This window comes from Helobdella robusta (assembly GCF_000326865.2).
Source record: "Helobdella robusta unplaced genomic scaffold HELROscaffold_13, whole genome shotgun sequence".
Lineage (NCBI taxonomy): Eukaryota > Metazoa > Annelida > Clitellata > Rhynchobdellida > Glossiphoniidae > Helobdella > Helobdella robusta.
In genome coordinates, this window is record NW_008703718.1 from 483,391 (window position 1) to 503,283 (window position 19,893).

Consider the following 19,893-nt stretch of genomic DNA (forward strand, 5'->3'; position numbering starts at 1 on the left):
TGAATCAGATCGTCAGCATGTGATAGGCGGAGATCTCTTGCGTTCGAACCTGATCACTGCACCGTACAAAGCAACAGCTTGCCAAGCATTTTAACCATTACACCACCGCACCCTCCCATTTTTAATACTATTAATAATTAATCTTTAAATAAAATTTTGTGAGGACATCATTGTTTAAAATTAGTAATCGTGAAAATGGTGAACCAACTTTAGAACAAAGTTAAAATCCAATGCCTATACTATGCAGCCAAAAATTCAACAACTCATAATCCAATTAACAAAAGTTACTTGCAGCTTTCAACCAGCACAACACTTCAGTTTTATTATAATGTAATGAAATCTATCTATCTATTGTAATGATACGATGCTAACTCCAAACATTTAACGATTGCTCGTCAGTTTAATTTAATCCGACACGGGGCATTCAATCAAAAATTTACTTTAATCTCAACCTCAATATTCATTAATTATCCAAAAATTGAAAAAAATAACAACAACATTAAAAATGAAAATTTTTGTTTTCACACACGTTTAAGCTGCTCGCTTCAGCAGCTGAATAGTTGTTAGGGAGAAGAATTCGCTCCTACAAACTTATTCTCATCTTATTCTTACACACACGCACACGCACACACAGACATACTACGTATTAAATGGCACGTACATATAACTATATAACTACATACGTATGCATATGCAAACGTATGTAGAGACACTTTAACATCTACACAAATGCATGTATATTATACATTCGTATAACAATAATCTAATTGTTTTGAGTTTTGAACAAGCGTGTTACGTACGTGCTCCAAACGTTTATTGTACGTGATATTTTATGAGCACGTGAAATAAAACCAAATTTATCAAAAAATCCTCAGTAATTTGATTTAAATTTAATGGAAATTCATATATAAAAATAAATATATATTTATAAAAAAAAATTGTTTAATTTTGTATCTATTTTTTCACTTGCTAAAAACAGAAAAGACGTTAGACCAAATATAATATATTCGTAACCATAATAATAAAGTTACATACGGATAAACCAAGAGTAGATGCATGCACCTACCTACAACGAACCATAATTTGTTTGTTTTTGTGTGTGTGCGTGTGTGTGTGTGTGCGTGTGTGTGCGTGCGTTCGTACATCTTTCCATACTCTTCAACACAATAACAGAAGTTGAATTAAACTAACAAAACAGTGCTCCTTTTCCAAGCCTTCCATGTTCACCCACGTTTCAATTCAACGTGCACACTCACGCACACACGCAAGCGTGCATTTATTGTGCGCATACACGTTATATTTTTTATTTATATTTTAAACACGTTATATTTTTTTAATGTTTTTTCATTACATATTATAATATACAGATAATAAAATGAGTTTCATTTATTTGTGTGTGTGTGTGTGAGTTGTGTGTGTGTGTGTGTGAGTTGTGTGTGTGTGTGTGTGTGTGTGCTGTGTAACTTGTGTGTGTTGTGTGAGTTGTGTGTGTGCGCGCGCGCGTGTGTGTGAGTGCGTTGTAAATTCAAATTATTAAAAAAATCTGTTAAACAGTAATGTAACAGGAGTTATCTAATTATGAATGATTGTGTTGTTTTTTGATACTTAAATTGTGTTACTGAGTACACATTACATTTTTTATGCTACATTAAAATACAATGCACATTACAATACAATGTACGTACGTTGGATTATATTGTATGTATTACGTGCATTACATTGAATTTGTATGTAATATTACAGTGAAATAACGCCTTTGAATTTGCATTTGGAACATGGTGTTAGTCATCCATGCTTCTTCAGCTCATGCACGTACACACACATACACTAACACACTAACACACACATATATATATACACTAACGTTATTCCTACATTTAAAACGTTTTTTTAAACAGATAATATTTGTTTTGTTTATATCACATACAAAATGCCATGCTGGAGAAAGTGTTTTCTTGCAGTATACAGTCATACAGTCATTCGGATTATGTATATAAGATTCATTTATACATACATGCCTGTGTGCGGAAAGTTAAATGTGAATTTTTGTGGTTAGTATACACCTAATCAGTAGTATTCACGGTTCGGATCAAGAGTTTTGTGTTGGATGGAGGGTAATTTTCAAAATTTTAAAGTTGACGAACTTTTTTCATTTTTTTAATTCTCGTTTATTTCTGTCATTTCAAACTGACTTTTAGAATTCTGAAGTTTGTGTAATGTTGTGAAATAATAATTTATTGACTTTATTCTTTAGTAGCAGTTCTTAGCTCTTAAAAGTTTGTCAGACCGAAATTCACTCTTCGATACGTTTTGGTTTATCTGGACGTGTTCCTCCGCTGAAAGCATCAAATTAGTAAAGTTAGCAAACACTCGTTGGAAAAATGTATATAAATATATATATATTTATTTATGTATTTATCAAACGGTTATCAAACGTTTATCAATTAAATATACACATACCAAATAAAACACATAAACAGACAAATTTCAAAGAAATGACTAAAAATAGTTTAGTATAAAACTTTCGCAAATCTGACAAGAAAAAATTGAAGTATATCACAAGAAAAGATTGATGGTTGATGATAAAATGGAAAGATGGACTAACAAATTTTTGAAAGTCTGAATGAATGAACGAACGAAAGAATAAATGAATGAATGAATGAATTAATATTTTCAAGGGTTTGTGAACCAGACTGTGAATTCAGTGCTCGCCTATAATGTTGCAAAGTTTTAATATGTTTTGCATGTAGAAACCTACTTAAACTGTACACATTATATTCGTCTATCCTATATTTGTTTAACAAAATAGTTCGTTTTTAAGTAAGTAAACGAATAACTTTAAGATGAATAAATCGTTTATTCAGGAAGGTTTTCATGTTGCTTGACATTTTTCGTGTTGGGTTTGGGAGTTTGTTATTATAAATAAAACGAACTTTGCAAACACTGTGTGCACGTACGAACGAATTTTTAAAGTGTAGAGTATAACATTTGATGATGCAGACTTGTCTTGTCTGTATGTATACGTGTATGTGTGTGTATGTGTATTTGTATGTGGTTTAGTCCTCAGTGCATCCACGTTTTCACACATTTCCGTATACAGGGCTTTATATACTAGTTGTTTTGTTATATATATATATATATATAATGCACACATTTATTTCTTTCTGTACAGTTGGTTCATCATCCCACACTTTCTTATCATTAGCAGCCTTATACTTTTAAAACATCGTCGTCGTCGTCATCGTTTCCACCACCATCATCGTCGTTGTTATCATCGTAGAGAGATTGTTGCATGCAGATGGAGAACCTTGAATTGAAATGAATGAAGTGTTTCTTCTCTCACTTGTTTTACTCTTTGTGTTGTCTCAATTATTATTGACAAACTTATTTCTATTTTTATTTAAGCTTCAACCAATGACTAGGTATTTATTATTCACTTTACCATACTTTTATACTTCATTTCAACGTGTGGAAGTTCATTTAATATGATGAAACTTTTTTGCGTTGTTTGAAGATTTTTTAAATTTCTTAATCCGTGATAATATTTTTACTAAACTTCATCGTTTGACGGTTCTAGCGCAGCGTGTAAACAACATTATTCCTCATCACTTCATCACATTACATAATTTTCATCGTGTCAATACGACAACCATCCCATGTCGATCTTACATTAGCGAAAAAAAATTGGATCATCTGAAAGAAAGAACTTTTTTTAAATGAACAGACTGAGTAAAGTTTTAAAATAATTTTTTCTATTTACATGAAAATTTACAAAATGATAAACTCAAGCAAAAGGTTGGAAGCGTCCGTTGAAATATAATCCACCTACCGAACGAAGCTGTTTCATAATTTTTCTATCGAATTCTAAAACGAAAATTAAAAATAAATTTCGCTTCACGTCCGTTCAACTGAAAATTTAATAATCAGATGTCTCAAGCCGGCGAATATCATTTGGTACCAAAATGACGTTGACATTATCTCGATTGATGATTTATAATCTTTTGAAAATGGCGACGTTCGTATGTTCTTCGTTCGCGTGAGTACGTGATCGCTGTGAGATGTTTGAAGGTTGTTGTGGTTGTGGTAGGTGTGGTTGTTGTGGCTGTCTGCGTGAGCTTGATCCTTCAGAAGGAATCTGGTCTTCAACCGGTCTCCGTCCATCGTCTCCTTGTTTGACGTCACCACCTCTGCGAACGTGTCGAAACATTTTCTAATAGTTTCATTTACAAATTAAAATAAAGAAAGTAGAATACTATATATTGATTGCATTAAAGTCGTTCAATTTTAATTTACTTTGAAGGACATCAACTTTCATAAATTCATTTTTAAACATTCTTTAAAAATTGGTATTGGTCATTATATATTACATTCAGGGCCGGATTTACAAAAGTGTTGGTCTCGGGACAACAAATAGCGGCAGCCCTCTATATATTTAGTAGATTTTTGTAATTTTTTCTGGAGGCCCTTCAATTACTTGAACAAAATCTAAAATAATTGGTGGAAGCTTCTAATTAGTTTGATTTTAGTATCAATTTGCTTACTAAAAACGTTTATGACATTTTTTGCTTTTATTCACAAATTTTTCAACATTTTTTACTGCCCCAACCTGTTCTGTCTCAAATCCGACCCTCATTATTACTTTTTTCAATATAAAATTAGAAATTACATACAATTAAACATACTTTGAGTTACAAAAATTTGAGTTCGTCGAAGTAAAGTAGTGAAAGTTAGAAGCTACGTCATCGCCGATTATGAAGTAGGCTAAATGTTTTAACGATGGGCAGTTGTTTGGAAATTGGCATACATCATAATTTTCATTCAGTACGAAAAATTTCCAAACGTACTAAAACTTGAAAGGCGTAGATAAGAAAAAGTGCTTGAAAAACGAAAGAAGGAGAAATGAAATGTGTGACACTCGTATCGGTTCATCACCGGCCGGCAGGCACGTGGTTCAATGGCTTCGAATGCATCAGTAGCTTCACAGCACGTGTATCAGGTTGCAGCGAGAATGTTGTGTGTACGTATGAGGTGGTGGTCAAACACGTTGTTTGCATCTAGCCTGGTCGTCAACGCATGTCGCACGAACTGTTATGTTATAAGATTTCAATTACACCGATGGAATATAAGTTTTTGCACAACTTGTTTTTCTTTCCCAGTATCTATGGGTGTTTTCTAGAAAGATTTTAAAATTCATTAATAAGAATTTGGTTACTAAAACTTTTTACTGCATAACTTCCCTACCGAATGAAAGAGAAAGAGAACGTTGGGAGACTTAAAAGAGATTTGCAAACAATTTAGAGCACCCCAACCAAGGTTTCGTACTTTCGTGAAATATTCCAATATAAGATAGCTTAATTACAGAATTATTTTTATTTTGTGATACCCACTTTCAAACAGTTGTGGAGTTTTCATTGAAAATTTTTCACGCTTCATTCTTATTTTCAAAAACGAAATGAATTTGATAAACTTTTTAAATTTTAAGTCAAATTCATTTTTTGTTGATTATTAAATTATTTGAGATTATTTCAATTTCATTATTATAAAGAGTAAGTACTACAAATATTTTTAGACCTGTGAGTATATATGAAGAATAGAGTTCATACTCCAACCGCCAAACGTAAAGTGAATTTCAAAGCATGGTTGTTAGTTTAAAAGCAAATTGCTAAAAAATTTATCAACTCACAATTCTTAATAAATTATAAAAATTAGGAAATTATGGTATTTTTAAACGAACGCTTTTCATTTTTAGTCTATTTTCAATTTAATCGTCTATGTTCTCAAAAGGAAAATTATGTTGATTTGCGGGTCGACATAAGCAAATTATCAAGAAATGCTCTCCATCGGACATGTTTGCAGACATTTAAAATATCCAGACATAACCTAAATTATATAATTTTCAAACAAATTTTCTGGCAAATATTGATTTTTTTGTTAGTTAAAAGGTTTTAGGCAAACTCTGACGTCAGCTTTTCGCTTAACAATTTGTTTGCTCTATAAATTATCTACGTACAGTTTTTCGCGATGTTGCTGTCTGATGACCATCGGCAAAAAGTTACGTACGTCAGACCAGGCACTCTAACCAACGTAATTTAATATCCAGGTAAATATTTTTAGCCGAAATATCATTTTTGTAACTCGTTACTGGAAAGTTCTCGCTACCTCAGACAAAAACTCAGCACCATTATTTTTCAACATCTCGTGCAGGGCCGAATTAACAAACGGGTCAATGGGGTCGAGGCCCAGGACCAGCGAGTTTGGAGGGCGCATGCCATTCATCAGCTTCACACGGAACAGTGTCAGCTACAAAAGATTTCAAGCGTTTATTTATACATAACACAAAACAACGGCAAGACATGTCAACGCATCACACTCAAAACACTGATGGGCGTGTCTAGATATACAAAAAAAAATTTAATTTAGCCTTTTTTAAACAATTATTATGAAAAAGTGATAAAATGTTAACTCGTGCATTAAGACAGACAAACAACATGGATCGAAGGAAGGGAGTGCGTGCTTAAAAACATCATTGAACGTCACGATCATCGCTCAATTGCATCCGGAACATGCTTTTGAATAACTTCTTCATCCTGTTTCTCTTCCTCCTATCGTAACTTTTTCTCATAAACATCATGACGTTAATGCATCAAACATCTATTTTCATGCTCATTAAATTATAAAAAAAAGAAGACTCATCGTTACGTTTGCTTGCAATTGCCTTCTTGAGTGCATTTGTTTTACAGTAACAAGCCTGCTTGCCAGCAGTTGATTTAAAGCTCAGTTAGCCTGCAAATCCCAAAAGAGCATTCTGAACATCTATCCTACGATATGGCGCTTGTACCTACTTTATAAAATGCCAACTCTAATGTGCACCCTGTACATTCTAAACAAACAAACGAACGAACTAACAAACGAACAAACAAAACAAAAAAACAAATGAACAAACAAACAAATGAACAAATGAACAGTCTACGTACATAAAACCAACAACACAACAACCTTACGTCAGTCGATTTATTTTTCATTCATTTCATTTATTACTTCATAAAGTATACAAAAACATTTAATCAACTAAAATATGTCGGAATTTTTTGTTTGGAAAAATTATTTTGACGCATCTGTAAACAAAATAATAAAAGAAATAATATTTAATAGTGATGGAAAATTTTAAAAAAAATAAATTTTGTTGATTGCATTTACACAATTGTTACGATATAAACATCGTCAGCTCTCGCACTTTAGACGTTGGTTTTTCAGCAATGGTAAATTAGGAAGTCCAAACAATTTACAAATTGCTCTGTTAAACTGTGCGTTTTTTCATCTTAAATTTATTTCCCGGTTGTAAATTAAAATTGCTTGATGAACATCATTTTATTTATTTATTTTTTATCACAAAAATTCAAGCAGTCATGTTTAACATTCAACGATAAACTTGCCACAGTGCATTGTACAAAATGACAAACACATCTCACATATTGTCGGTGACTTACATAGCCATCATTTGAGAATGCACCAACCTGGAACATGAAACCTCAACATCATCCCAACATTTTTAATCTAATAATACTCCCACTTCCGCATAACCACCATCATCATCATCGTCATCACCATTTACAAACCAACATCATCATCACACCACCACTACGATCGCCATCTTAGTATCCTACTTTGAACGAGAGTCACGTGATGATGACGCGTGCCCACTTCATTGGTCACCATGATTTCGTAGGTCCGAAAATTTTCCTGTCTGACCTCCACTATGTGCAACTTGATTTCCGTTGTTTCGTTCGGTTCGATCTGTGAGATGACATTCAGTTTGGTTTTTTGGATGTGTGTTTTTCAATTTTTTGCCAATTCCATAAAAATGTGACTTTGTTAGTCGCGTTGTTAGTCGAGAGTCTTTTTTTACTGGCGTGTGTGTATATATATATATATATATATATATGTGTGTGTGTGTGTGTGTGTATAAAATACTCCATCTTAAGTTTGTGGTGTGTCACATGATGCCCTGCCGATGAATACAAATTAAACGATTGATGATGAAACCTGCAAAAAACATTTGTTTGAACAAATAATTTTTATTTTGTATGTTATGTATTATTTTTTTCAATAATTTTTTAAAAATAATAATCAAATTCTAAGAGAAAATTTTTCAATTTTGGTTTTATTAAAAATTTTGTTGTTTCCTTTCATAATATTTCTCTAGAAATTTAAATGTAATATATTTTGAAAAGTTGTTTTTATTTGAATTATTTCTTTTAGTAATATTAATATAATTTATCGAAAAATAAATTTAATACAAATTTGGACGTATTATATTTCATTAAGCATTTCACGTTCAACATTCACCGAGATTTTCTTAATATTCCTTGTAAGAGCGAGCAAAAACAAACATGTTTGTTTGCTTGTTGACCACCAGTAGCAAGCGGCTTACATCATTCAAAGACGAATTACTTGTTACTAGTTCAACATGAAATCTATCCATGTCATTTTCAACATGTAATTGAGAAAACATTGACTGATGAAATGTTGGAGGTTGAGGTTAGTTTTATATGAAATCGTTTCAATAATTTTATTATTTACTTTATTTTTATTTGATATCATTGAAAATTTTAATAAATTGGGCTTGATTCAATAGGGCACGTTCTTAAAATTAATTGTTTTACATTCCGCAATGGTTTTTTTTAATATTTTTTACGATTAAATAATAAACCGAAAATTTTTATTGAGAATAACTTCGCGTGAAAATGCGAAAAGATAAAAGTAATTATAAAATAAGCAGATACAACAGGGATGGAAGCAGACTTTATTTAATGTAATCTGCAAGTCTGATCGATACAGAGAGCAGCTATGTTGAGAGTTTTAATTGAATTCTGAAGCGCCCTGGTTTGCAATAAGCCTCGAGCTAAACGATCGAACGATCCATCGAACAATTATTCATTTGGATAATTTGAGAGAATCTCTTCAACTAATTCGTCAACTGGATTATAATCTTTTTCGTTTCTTCGTTTCTTCTTTTATTCCTCCCTTCAATCCTTTCTTGAATGTTATCTAACATTGATGTTACCAGGTTGATGTTAGTGTGTTTCTGAATGTTCGCACGTGTTTACATGTTAAAAACTCATATGATGCGCAATGCTGCGATGGGAATGAAATTCAATCAACTTCCACTTCAAATCCTCCAAAAATGTTTTTCGATGTCGCTTTTATTTTTTAAGGTGCAATTTTTTCAATATTTAAATGAATAATTTTAATAAATAATTAAACAAAAAATAATAAATAGCACACACACACACACACACACACAATTCAATTTCCTGGAAAGAGATATAATTGAAATTGTGTAGCGATGGTAGCGTACGACAGATATTATTAATTCTTAATTTATTTTAAAATTAAATATATTGTGGATAACTTTCCTACTAAAACTTTTCCTAAAAGTTTATGAATTCTAAATTTAATGAAAAGTTGTTGTGACTGTTCCTTTAAATTTTTGACTCCACAATCGTTTTCTGTTGGCTATTTTTATTAAATGTTATGTTTCCGCACCATTTCATTTTGTTAAGTCATCCATCCATACCTTGGCTGACTGGTTTGATTCTTATCCCTTCCTGCTTTTCTTCTGCACTAGTACCGTTTCCACCAATTTATTATCCGGCATTCTACAAACATGTTCACAAAAACTCTGGTTTCCGCATTTGGATCTTCTTCATATACGCCTTTGTATTTTTCAACTGACGTCCTATGATCCAGTTCTTTGTCTCGTGTTTCCGACCCGTCTGATACATATCAGCCTTTCAGAATGTGTGTGTTGCAAGAACGTAGGTTTAGTGGAAGAGTCTTGATGGAAAAGCGCGGTTGTTTACAAACCAATCTGTTGATACAAAAGTTTTCATTCACTTTGCTGTTTATCGCGAATATATAATTATTTTAGTTTGGGAAGTAGTTGTAATAATATGTTCTAAAAAGTCCGTGATGCTGGTAGCATTACACAGGAACAATTGAGGCCAAAGCTCTCTTTTAACAAAGAAATGTCTGAGATGTAAAAAATCATGAAAAAAATGTAGGTTAAAAATGCAAACATAATATTACACGACAGTTTATAAAACGTTGAAAAATAAGAAAACGCATTAAGAAGGCGTCAGTACAAGATAGCAAAAATAGAAGGATGTTAAGGATTAGCGGGCATCGCAAGTGTGCGTTGGTGTGCAAATGTATTTGGCAGGTTTTTTAAAAGTTTCTGAGATTTGTCTATCAAAAATCAGGTGGATGCCCATGATAACAGCAGTTTAAAAATCTGTTGAGAGGCTGGAGTAGTGATGGTGACGATCCACTGCATTGAATGTCGGTGCAGCTGTTTGTCGTTGTCAGATGTGTTTGCGTCTTGGAAATGGGTCGCTGTAACTTAAGCATATTTGCAATCAACTTCATCGTAAATACAAATTTATCATCCACGTCAAAGCCGTAATAAACTTTGTTAATGCAAGCATAGCAATCGTCGTTGAGGCCTCTTCTAGCGTCATCATCGACAGAATCACCATCAGCATCCAGATCCACATCAGCACCACAACATGAACATCGTTACGTTACAACCGACACCAACTTAATTTCGTCATCATAATCAACATCACAGACGTATCATCGTCATCGTCGCCATCATCACCAACAACAACAACATCCTCCTTCTCAACAACAACAACATTATCATCTTGTGATGTGATAAACAAACAATAACATCATCATCAACAACATCATTATCATCATCATAGAGTAAACAGATATGATCATGCAGACGCATAGAAACATTCCAAAAAACAGTCTTAGTCCAAATGCAAATATGAAAAGTAATCGGGTATAATTTATACATCGTCATGTAAACAATAGAGCTTGTGCAATGAAAAAACGCCAAAAACAAAAATAACAACAAGATGGAATGAACATCACGAAGCACAACCACCACAGCTACCACCACAGCTACCACCATAACTATCACAAAAAACATGCAGCAGACAAATGTTTACTGTTATTATTACCATTATTATCAAAAGGAGAAAAACGTGGAGAGCATTCTAACTAAGGACTGGCCACAAACAACACAACCCAAAAGATCTGACGACACCAACAATATCAGAAACAAATTGTTATTATCACCATTTACAGAAACACATCTACATTTCAATTCCTATCATTTTCATCATCCTTATGATCAATTTCATAATCATCATTATTTTTTTAATTTTCATTATCATTATGATAATTTTGAAAGTTTTCACCCGGATAACCACAGTAAGAAGCACAGTAAGAAGCACAGTTTCTCACAAGGGCCAACAATCACTCGAGTTAATTAACAAAACCAACAAATATAAATGACATACAAAACCGATAGGCCTTCTTTGAATTGTTCTTCTTCAAACGAAAACGGACATTTACATTCTTCATAATAATAACAACAACACGCAAACACACCAAGAGTACATCAAAAAATCAACAACACTTAAGGAGCCCACCAACAACGCATTAAAAGCAAACACATCAGCGAAAAACATTACATCAACCAGACTTGGACAAAACAGTAGAACAACGACACATTAAAAATGCAAATGCACCACCAACAACAAAACAACAACAACTGTAGTCGAACAAGACTTACAGTCATGAGTGTCCAATGTTGATTGATGACGTCACCGCTTGATACCTTGGTGTTGTTGTTGTCGATGATCCATTGTGTCGTGAACGGTGGCGGGTTCGAATGCACGATGCATCTCAAGTGCACGTTGCGGTCACCGAGGGAGGCAAATGTTGTATCGCAAGTCAAGATCGGGGGATCTGTATGTATTTGTGTGTTTTTATGTGTGTTTGTGTGTGTATGTTTATAACACTCCATGTTTTGTTATGTGTTGTGTTTAATATTTTGAATATGTTACCTACCTACTTAAAATTAGACAATGCAAATACTAACAATGCACTCTGATGACGACCGACAGGACCAGTGGTTTGAGGCCAGGCACAGTAGCCACACAGGTAAGGAGCTTGCCAGCATCCTGCCTACCAACGACGAATCCTTCCTTCCAGCGATAACTCGTGATCTGAACTTTCCTCATGGACTTTGAACCTATCAAAGCGACAATGTGGTGAAATAGAAATTCATTCGTCCTATCTTCCTTGGCAATTTGAACGGTGATGTCGGGAAGGGGGTAGCCACCGGAAGCCGTGCAGACGACCGTTGAAGGAATGTTCTCAACGAGGGTGATGGGTTGAATGTTCTTGATGTGCGTAGACGAGGAAGACGACGACGACGACAATGTTGTGGGAGATTTTGCTGCTGCTGCTGCTGATGAAGCCGAGATGCGTGGCGTAATTTTTGAGGAAAGAACATTTTGATTGTTGGCGATGGGGTTGTTGTGCGTATTTGTTAGATTAGCATAATGGTTATAAACGAGATCATTGGACATGAACATCTGATGGTTGAAGACGCTGAAGAGCACTGGCGACACGGCATCCAGGCTGATGTTCAGGTTGTCAACGGCTGCTGCAAGTAAATGTACGCCGGCATTAAAGTAAACATTAAGTAGTCAATGTAAATCTATCAAGCCATAATTATCCGCTAGTAAAATTGCAACTTTATTTGATCATTATTTCAGGACAGATTCAAGTAAATTCAACGTTATACGAGATTTTATACATTATGTATATACACATTATATATATACATTCATATATATATATATATATATATATATATATATATATATATATATATATGAATGTATATATATATAATATATATATATATATATATATATTCATTTATTTATTTATTTATTTATATATTTGCATTGTATGTGTATTTGTTTGTATGTGTGTGCGTGAGTTTATATTTAGGAGCAGTTGTTGGTAGTCAATTTAGTTCAAATTTGTCTAATTGGTATGTAAGTATCATTCAAGTTTTTAATCGTTCATTAATAGTCGTTATTCTCTTTGTTAAATAGGCCAAAGTTTAATGCACAATAAATAGAGTAGACGCCACGTATAACATGGGTGATTCAATAACAAGGAAAGGATTAACTGAGTCAACGAACAACAGGGTTGTAACTGAACTGATCACATGACCTCATCTCATGCATGCATGGCCGTGTGCCTGTGTGTGCGTGTTGTTTGTGTGTGCGCGAGTGTATGTGTGTTGTTTGTGTGGTGTGTGTGCGTATGTGTGTGAGTGTTCGTGTGTTGCTTGTCTATTTATAAACAACTTTAAACAACTTCCAAAATAATTTTGCAGATAATGTGCGCATCATATTTTTAAATAGCTTTGTTTCAGACCAGAAAAAAAATTTAATTATAAAAAATTATCTGATTTTTTGTAACACCTTTAAACACCAGAGTGAAAATTTTTACGGACGGCTTTTATCTTATTCTCTATACTAAACGAGCAAAAGTTTAATATAGAATAGATACCACGTGAACATCATTCATCAACCTGAAAATAAAAATCCACGATTCAAGAATGGGAATGTTAATAATCATTGTTTCACACACAATCGCAACAACAGTTACAAATGAGTAGGTATACGTACATTAATACGATGACAACACCTTAATTACATTAAAAACATAACAAATTATTAAATTTCTGCAAAAATATCTACCTGAGATTTTTTCAATACATTGAAACGTTAGAAACAACAGAAAACAGAAGAAAAAAAATTAGCAAAGGTTTTTTAGGCTGATGAAAAAATTAATAAGAGAGGTTGATTGATTAACGAAGGAAGAAATTTTTTGGATACTTCTGGAGATTATATATTAATGAGGAATGATGAGTGAATGATGAGTGAATGATGAGTGAATGATGAGTGAATGATGAGTAAATGATGAGTAAATGATGAGTGAATGATAAGTGAATGATGAATGAATGATCATGAATGATGAGTGAATGATGAGTGAATGATGACTAAATGATGAATGACTGATTAATAAATAAATGAATGAGTGAACGAACGAATGAACGAACGAATGAATGAACGAACAAACAAATGAATGATGATTGAATAATGAGTAAATGATAAGTAAATAATGAATTATAAATGAATGAATGAAGGAGAGATATAAAATAAATGAATTATTGATAAGCTACCGATGAATGATTGGGTGAATGAGGTTGAAAAATAAAATAACAATAAAGGAATAATTGATAGAGAGAATGAAATAAAAAGTATATAAAAATGAAAGATCGTAAATTGGGTTGTTTAAAAATATTTTTTCGGAAATACTAAAATTTGATTATGTATAATTAATTTTTGTCATTTTTTGCGTAGTGTTTAAAAGTGTTGCTTTTTTAAAATGCGTTATTTGTAAAAATCTTCTTCTACACAAACTATCAAAACAATTAGTTTTGAAATAGAATAAAATCTTTACGTAACTTTTGAAAGTTGCTTATTATAGAGTATTAATATAATTAATTTTGAAATAAAATGAAAGTCTCAGGTAACAAGTGAAAGCATCGATAATAAATTGTGTACCATAGCAATACAGTCATAATACTCCGTACTCCGCGTCCATTCAATTTTTTCATTTTTCGAACAAAGTTTTCAGACGCAACATTATTTCATTTAAAAAATAATTAAATTATTTTTATTTTTAGGACGTGTCGAATAATACGAATCATCATCTTTAATCTGCGGTTGAATTTAATCTAGCCGCGTCTAGGAGAGATTAATTTCCACCGACGAATTGTTTATGAATTCAAACAAGCGTCACCTCAACAGCAAATGGCAGAAGAGAGTGAGTGACTGTGACAAACACGTAGATGGAGGCGCGGTCCGATTAGTTAGAAGTTAGGAACTTTGCATGGCAAACACAGTTTTTTATAGTTTTGCATTTTTCTTTTTGAATTAATTATATTTTTTATTTATTAAATAAATAAACATGAAAAAAATAGTAGGGAGAGTGTTGAACTCAATTAACTTAATTAAATCTTAGATGGCATGTGTACGCATGCATAATTTTATTTGCGTCGAGGTTATAGCAAGCTATACATACATATACGTACACATACACACATGCATACATACATATTGTGCATACAATACACACGTACATGCGTTATACGTAGACGATTGCGTGATTACGTACTTACATACACAGATACATATAGAAATACATGCATGTTTGTCGAGGTCACCTGCCACATCGAATCAATCATTCCTCATCCCATAATTTTTTTTCAAAACAAATGCAATCATATTAATCTTTTTTAAGATATACAGAATGTTTTTTCAATGGCAAATTTTAATGTTTCAAAATTTTTTTGTCAATAAGTATATGTTAGCTGAAATGTTTCCAAACCATAGCAACTGCAATTATTCTACACACAGAAAACTTTTTAAAAATTTTATATTAAAAAATAAATATATTAATAATAAAAATAAACATATTAATAATAAAAAAATGAACAAATAGTAATGAGGTGCGTTGAGATTTGCTTCTAGCTTCGCTTGCTAGTAAATGATAAAACCAACTTGAAATGAAACATTGGCTACATGATGCGATTGAACTTCTTGAAGTTACAATCTTCCACTGTCACACAGTTGAATCAAGTAAGCGAGTTTAAAAGCAGGCGAACATGCCGGCGGGTGAATGTTATGCAGGCGAACGTGAGTGCAGTTCTGAAAATTTGTGTAACAACAAAATGATAATTAACGTTAAGACAATGCGTGCTGCACCTAACTGAACACTGAAGATAAAACATGAAAGATACAACATGGAAGATACAACACTGAAGATACAACCTGAAGATACAACATGAAAGATACAACACGGTAGATACAACACGGTAGATACAACATAGAAGATACAACTCTGAAGATACAACACTGAAGATACAACATGAAAGATACAATAACATGGGAGAAATACTTAAGGTGAACGCTAACGACAGTTCAGACATGCAACAGTAGGTAGGTAGGTAGGTAGGTAGGTAGGTAGGTAGAAATGTTGATTCATTCGCAGATAGAAAAAATGCATGACAAACAAGGCAACAACGAGTTTCAAAGAAACTTTTGACGATCCAGAAAGAACTATTTTATGAACCAATTAGTGCGTTTTACTGACATTTTATTGGCATGCGTATCGCAATAACGTAGAAAATGCAACGTTATAAACGTTTCAATTTTCTTTCTTTCTATTGCCAGTGTATAAATTTAAAATCTGGCATCAGTGCACCGTTCAATGCATATTGCCTGAATAATGGCTCTTTGAAGGTTATAACGTTACGTTGCAAATGATCACAAATGTTCTTTTCATTCAATTCTTCATTTCTTCCTGGAAGTCATCATTTGACCCAAACCTTAATATTATGTTTTTCTACTTTTTAAGCTGACATTATGCTTTAAATCTACAGAACAATTATTCAAGTCTTGTAAATCAGCCATTTAATTTATGAAAAAATCTTTTTTGATCTAAATTTTGAAAATGCAAACAGGAAAATTAGTCATCTTATCACATAAGACGTTGCCAGCTAAATTAATATTCATTCTTTTAATTTTACAATGAGATGACAATTCATTACAACCAGCATGCTGTATCAAAATTCAAACGCTTAATTCTTGAATTCAAATGGAATGCTATCTACGCAACATACAACCAGCGATGTAACGTTGCATGGTTGGTTATCGGTCACGTTGTTTCTTTCCACGTTCTCTGCTTCATTTGCCACGTTATCAGTGGAAAATCATTGGCTCAATAATTGACGCGAAATAGCGAATCAGTCTTTTTAATCTCTTCATATTCATCATTCTTCCCCTGTTAGCTAATTATCGAACGCTCCCAATTAATCATGGAAAATATCAACCCAAAGATTTTTGCATAGGAGCAGAAAATTTTTATCATCAGGCATCATGAAGGAAAAGTTTAGTTTTAAATTTTGAATTTTAACCTGTCAGTAACATTGAATGTGACTTTCAGTTGCTAATTGATGCATTAATCACATGGAGTGAAGTTTATTGCACCAGCATGTTTAGAAATGGTTGGTGAATGAACATTTATTTCGTTATTACAAAAACTTTTTAATGATATTGTAACTTTAAAATTGATGTGATCTGACGAGAGAGAAATTGAAATAATTCATTGCAGGTCCTCTAGCATGGGTCGGTGAAAAATTTCTGACGATGAAGTCTAGCATTTGGAAGCGAGTGTTCGGTTTGAAATTAAAAATTTATTCCCATTTGGTTAATTCAATTAGAAATCATTGACTTTAAAATTAAATATGAAGCAATACTCATAAATATTTTTTAAGTCGATAGATTATATAATAATCAAGTTGAAATTGTGATTTCCTCAAACTAAAAAACATTACTATGAAAATATTTAGAAAAAAGAAACGGAATGATGAACATTGAAGTGCAGAAATGCAGACCACAAAAATTGTACGGTGTATAAATTAAAAAAAACTTTCATCTGAGTTTACAAAAAAATTTTATGAGTAAATCAGTAACAAAAACAATTTCAAATGAAAAACGTTTCAAACATCCTAAATGATGATTTGCTTAAAATTAAGTAGGGATTTTTATTTATCTGTACTATCTTCGACGTTGGATATAATCTCAATGTTATCTCATCAGATTAGTAACTTGACGCATACAAAAATATTTTCACACACACAAAGGTACCTCCCACAAAAGAGTACCTCCCACACAAAAATACCTCCCACACAAAATACTTCCCAATACAAAAATACCTTCCAATAAAATACCCACTAAACGAGATGCCAATGATGATGCACTTTTTTCCTTCGAAACGTTTTCAGTAAGATTTTTATTTATTTAACGGCGGAGCATGATGCCGTAGCCTTGTATGACATGAAAATGATGACCGCATGAATAGAATTTTTCAATTGAAACACTGCTTGGCACCTGACAATTCTCGCTATGATTGGCTGCCTCGCTCTGGCGGGATGGATAGTTAGATCGGGGGGGGGGGGTAGAGTAGATGATAGATGTTTGATTGGTTGGATGGATAGATGGATGGTTGGTTGGGTGGATGGATGGATGGATAGATGAATGGATGAACTAATATTTAAACAAATTGATGGATGGATGCATGGATTGATAGATAGACAGATTGACAAATGAAGGTGTAAAAGGACGGATACTTGGCTAGTTGGATAGATGTATGGATGAATGGATAGGTGGATGGATAGATGAATGGATGGATGAATGGAGGGAGGGAGGGAGGGAGAGAGGGAGGGAGAGAGGGATGAAGGGAGGGAGAGAGGGATAGAAAGATGGATAAATGACGTCTTTCATTCATCCGCCGCCGTCTTGCTCCGTCTATTGTGAAATTCCAAATCACATTTTTTGACATTTTAAATAACATTTTCATTTCGCATTCCGGTTTTCTAAACAATTTCTTTTTTTAAAATTTCTTGTTTATTTTTTTTATTTATAACCTAAAAATATTGCAAATTCAGTAATTTATAATTTAATTTCATTTAAAATGGTAAATAAATTAATAACAAGACCTTCGATTGGCATTCAGTTTTACGTCACAATAAACGATAATAACGAAACTAATTTAGATATAAATTGAAAGGTTGTATGGGTTGCCGCGTTATTATTTTGAAAGCATCAGCCAACTCCTCGTAATGTGGCAATCTATATTATTGGCAGATTTTTATTTCTGGTGTGATGGAACGTTTAAAGAGACGGAGAGAATAGATGTAATATTTGCATAGCCATCATCTTCTCCATGTCGCTTGTCATTGCTAGTTTGCTTTTTTTTATTTTTCAATGTTTTCTTGTTTTCACCAATCTTTTTTCTATTTTTTTTGTCAATTATTATTGTTGTTGTTGTTGTTGTCAAATTGTTTTTTCTATTTGTTGTTAAGATTGTTAGTTTGTTTACCTCAGCTATTAATATTTCAAAGCTATTTATGGCCTTCAAAACATCTTCTTATCTGACGGTTTGAGGTGATTTGAGAAATTCTTCAAGACCACATTAATATCGCATTATAGATGAAACTCCTCAAAAATCTTAATAACATCTTTTAGAAAAATTGCGAAAATGAATAAAAACAAGTGAAAAAAATTAACATTTTTGTTTATGACGCATTGCACTAACAATTAATATGGAACGCGAAGTTCATTTCAAACGGAAGTCTCACGGTCATCCGGCAAATATGTATATGTTCCTCACTCCAAATATATGCTCCACATCACAAACAGGCATGCCATTCGCAAATATTCAAACAATTCATCGTCAGTGAGCAATGTGTCAGCCGAGCAATTTCGTTGACTCATTAGAAACAAACAATTATATACACACAAGTTAATTAGCATTAGCAACCGATAAAACAACGTAAACCTCACAAACATGCACAAAACAAAGAAACACCAGAATAGAAACAAATACAATACACTAAAAAACGCGACAGTTAAAACACGACAAAGAAACACCCGACACATACACTCCACATGATGAAACACGACATTGCAAACAGAGCAGAGGACAGAGAGCAAGACAGACACACATCGTCGCACATTTGAATTTTTTGATGTTGAAGTGTTTGTGTAAGAACTGGATTGAAGGTTTTTGAGTGAATCTTCAGATCTGAAGAGAGAACCTTTTAATGTGCTTCGATGTCTTGCATGTATCTACTCTACATATCGTTGCATTACTGCGATTGTGACGGCGACAGATTCTTAAAAGGTATATCGCGGTTCGCGTATCATCTTAATGAGCATGTATGTGTTTTTTATGTGTACATACTTGTATACATGTTTGTTTCATGTGTATGTGTGTGTAGGTGTGTGTGTGTTTGAAAACAGCATTATGAGTGAACTTTGTATGTTTAGCAAAATGTGTCTATCATGAATTTTTTTAGCATAGGATTTTAGCAAATGTGTT

General features: G+C 32.9%; 2 protein-coding genes across 2 annotated transcripts; one reads left to right on the plus strand and one right to left on the minus strand.

Annotated features, from left to right (window-relative positions):
• Positions 1-3,730: 3,730 nt before the first annotated feature.
• On the minus strand, positions 3,731-13,121 carry HELRODRAFT_190438 (hypothetical protein; the record flags this gene model as incomplete). The annotated part of the gene is made up of 6 exons (XM_009014087.1): positions 3,731-4,187; positions 7,665-7,794; positions 8,432-8,515; positions 11,648-11,823; positions 11,957-12,526; positions 13,103-13,121. 6 exons carry the CDS (start codon positions 13,119-13,121, stop codon positions 3,895-3,897), a joined length of 1,272 nt encoding a protein of 423 aa, XP_009012335.1. The 3' UTR covers positions 3,731-3,894.
• Positions 13,122-15,533: 2,412 nt separating this feature from the next.
• HELRODRAFT_168205 (hypothetical protein) lies at positions 15,534-16,735 on the plus strand (the record flags this gene model as incomplete). Its single annotated transcript, XM_009014088.1, has 4 exons — positions 15,534-15,644; positions 15,828-15,911; positions 16,182-16,250; positions 16,565-16,735. 4 exons carry the CDS (start codon positions 15,534-15,536, stop codon positions 16,733-16,735), a joined length of 435 nt encoding a protein of 144 aa, XP_009012336.1.
• Between the last annotated feature and the right edge of the window lie 3,158 nt (positions 16,736-19,893).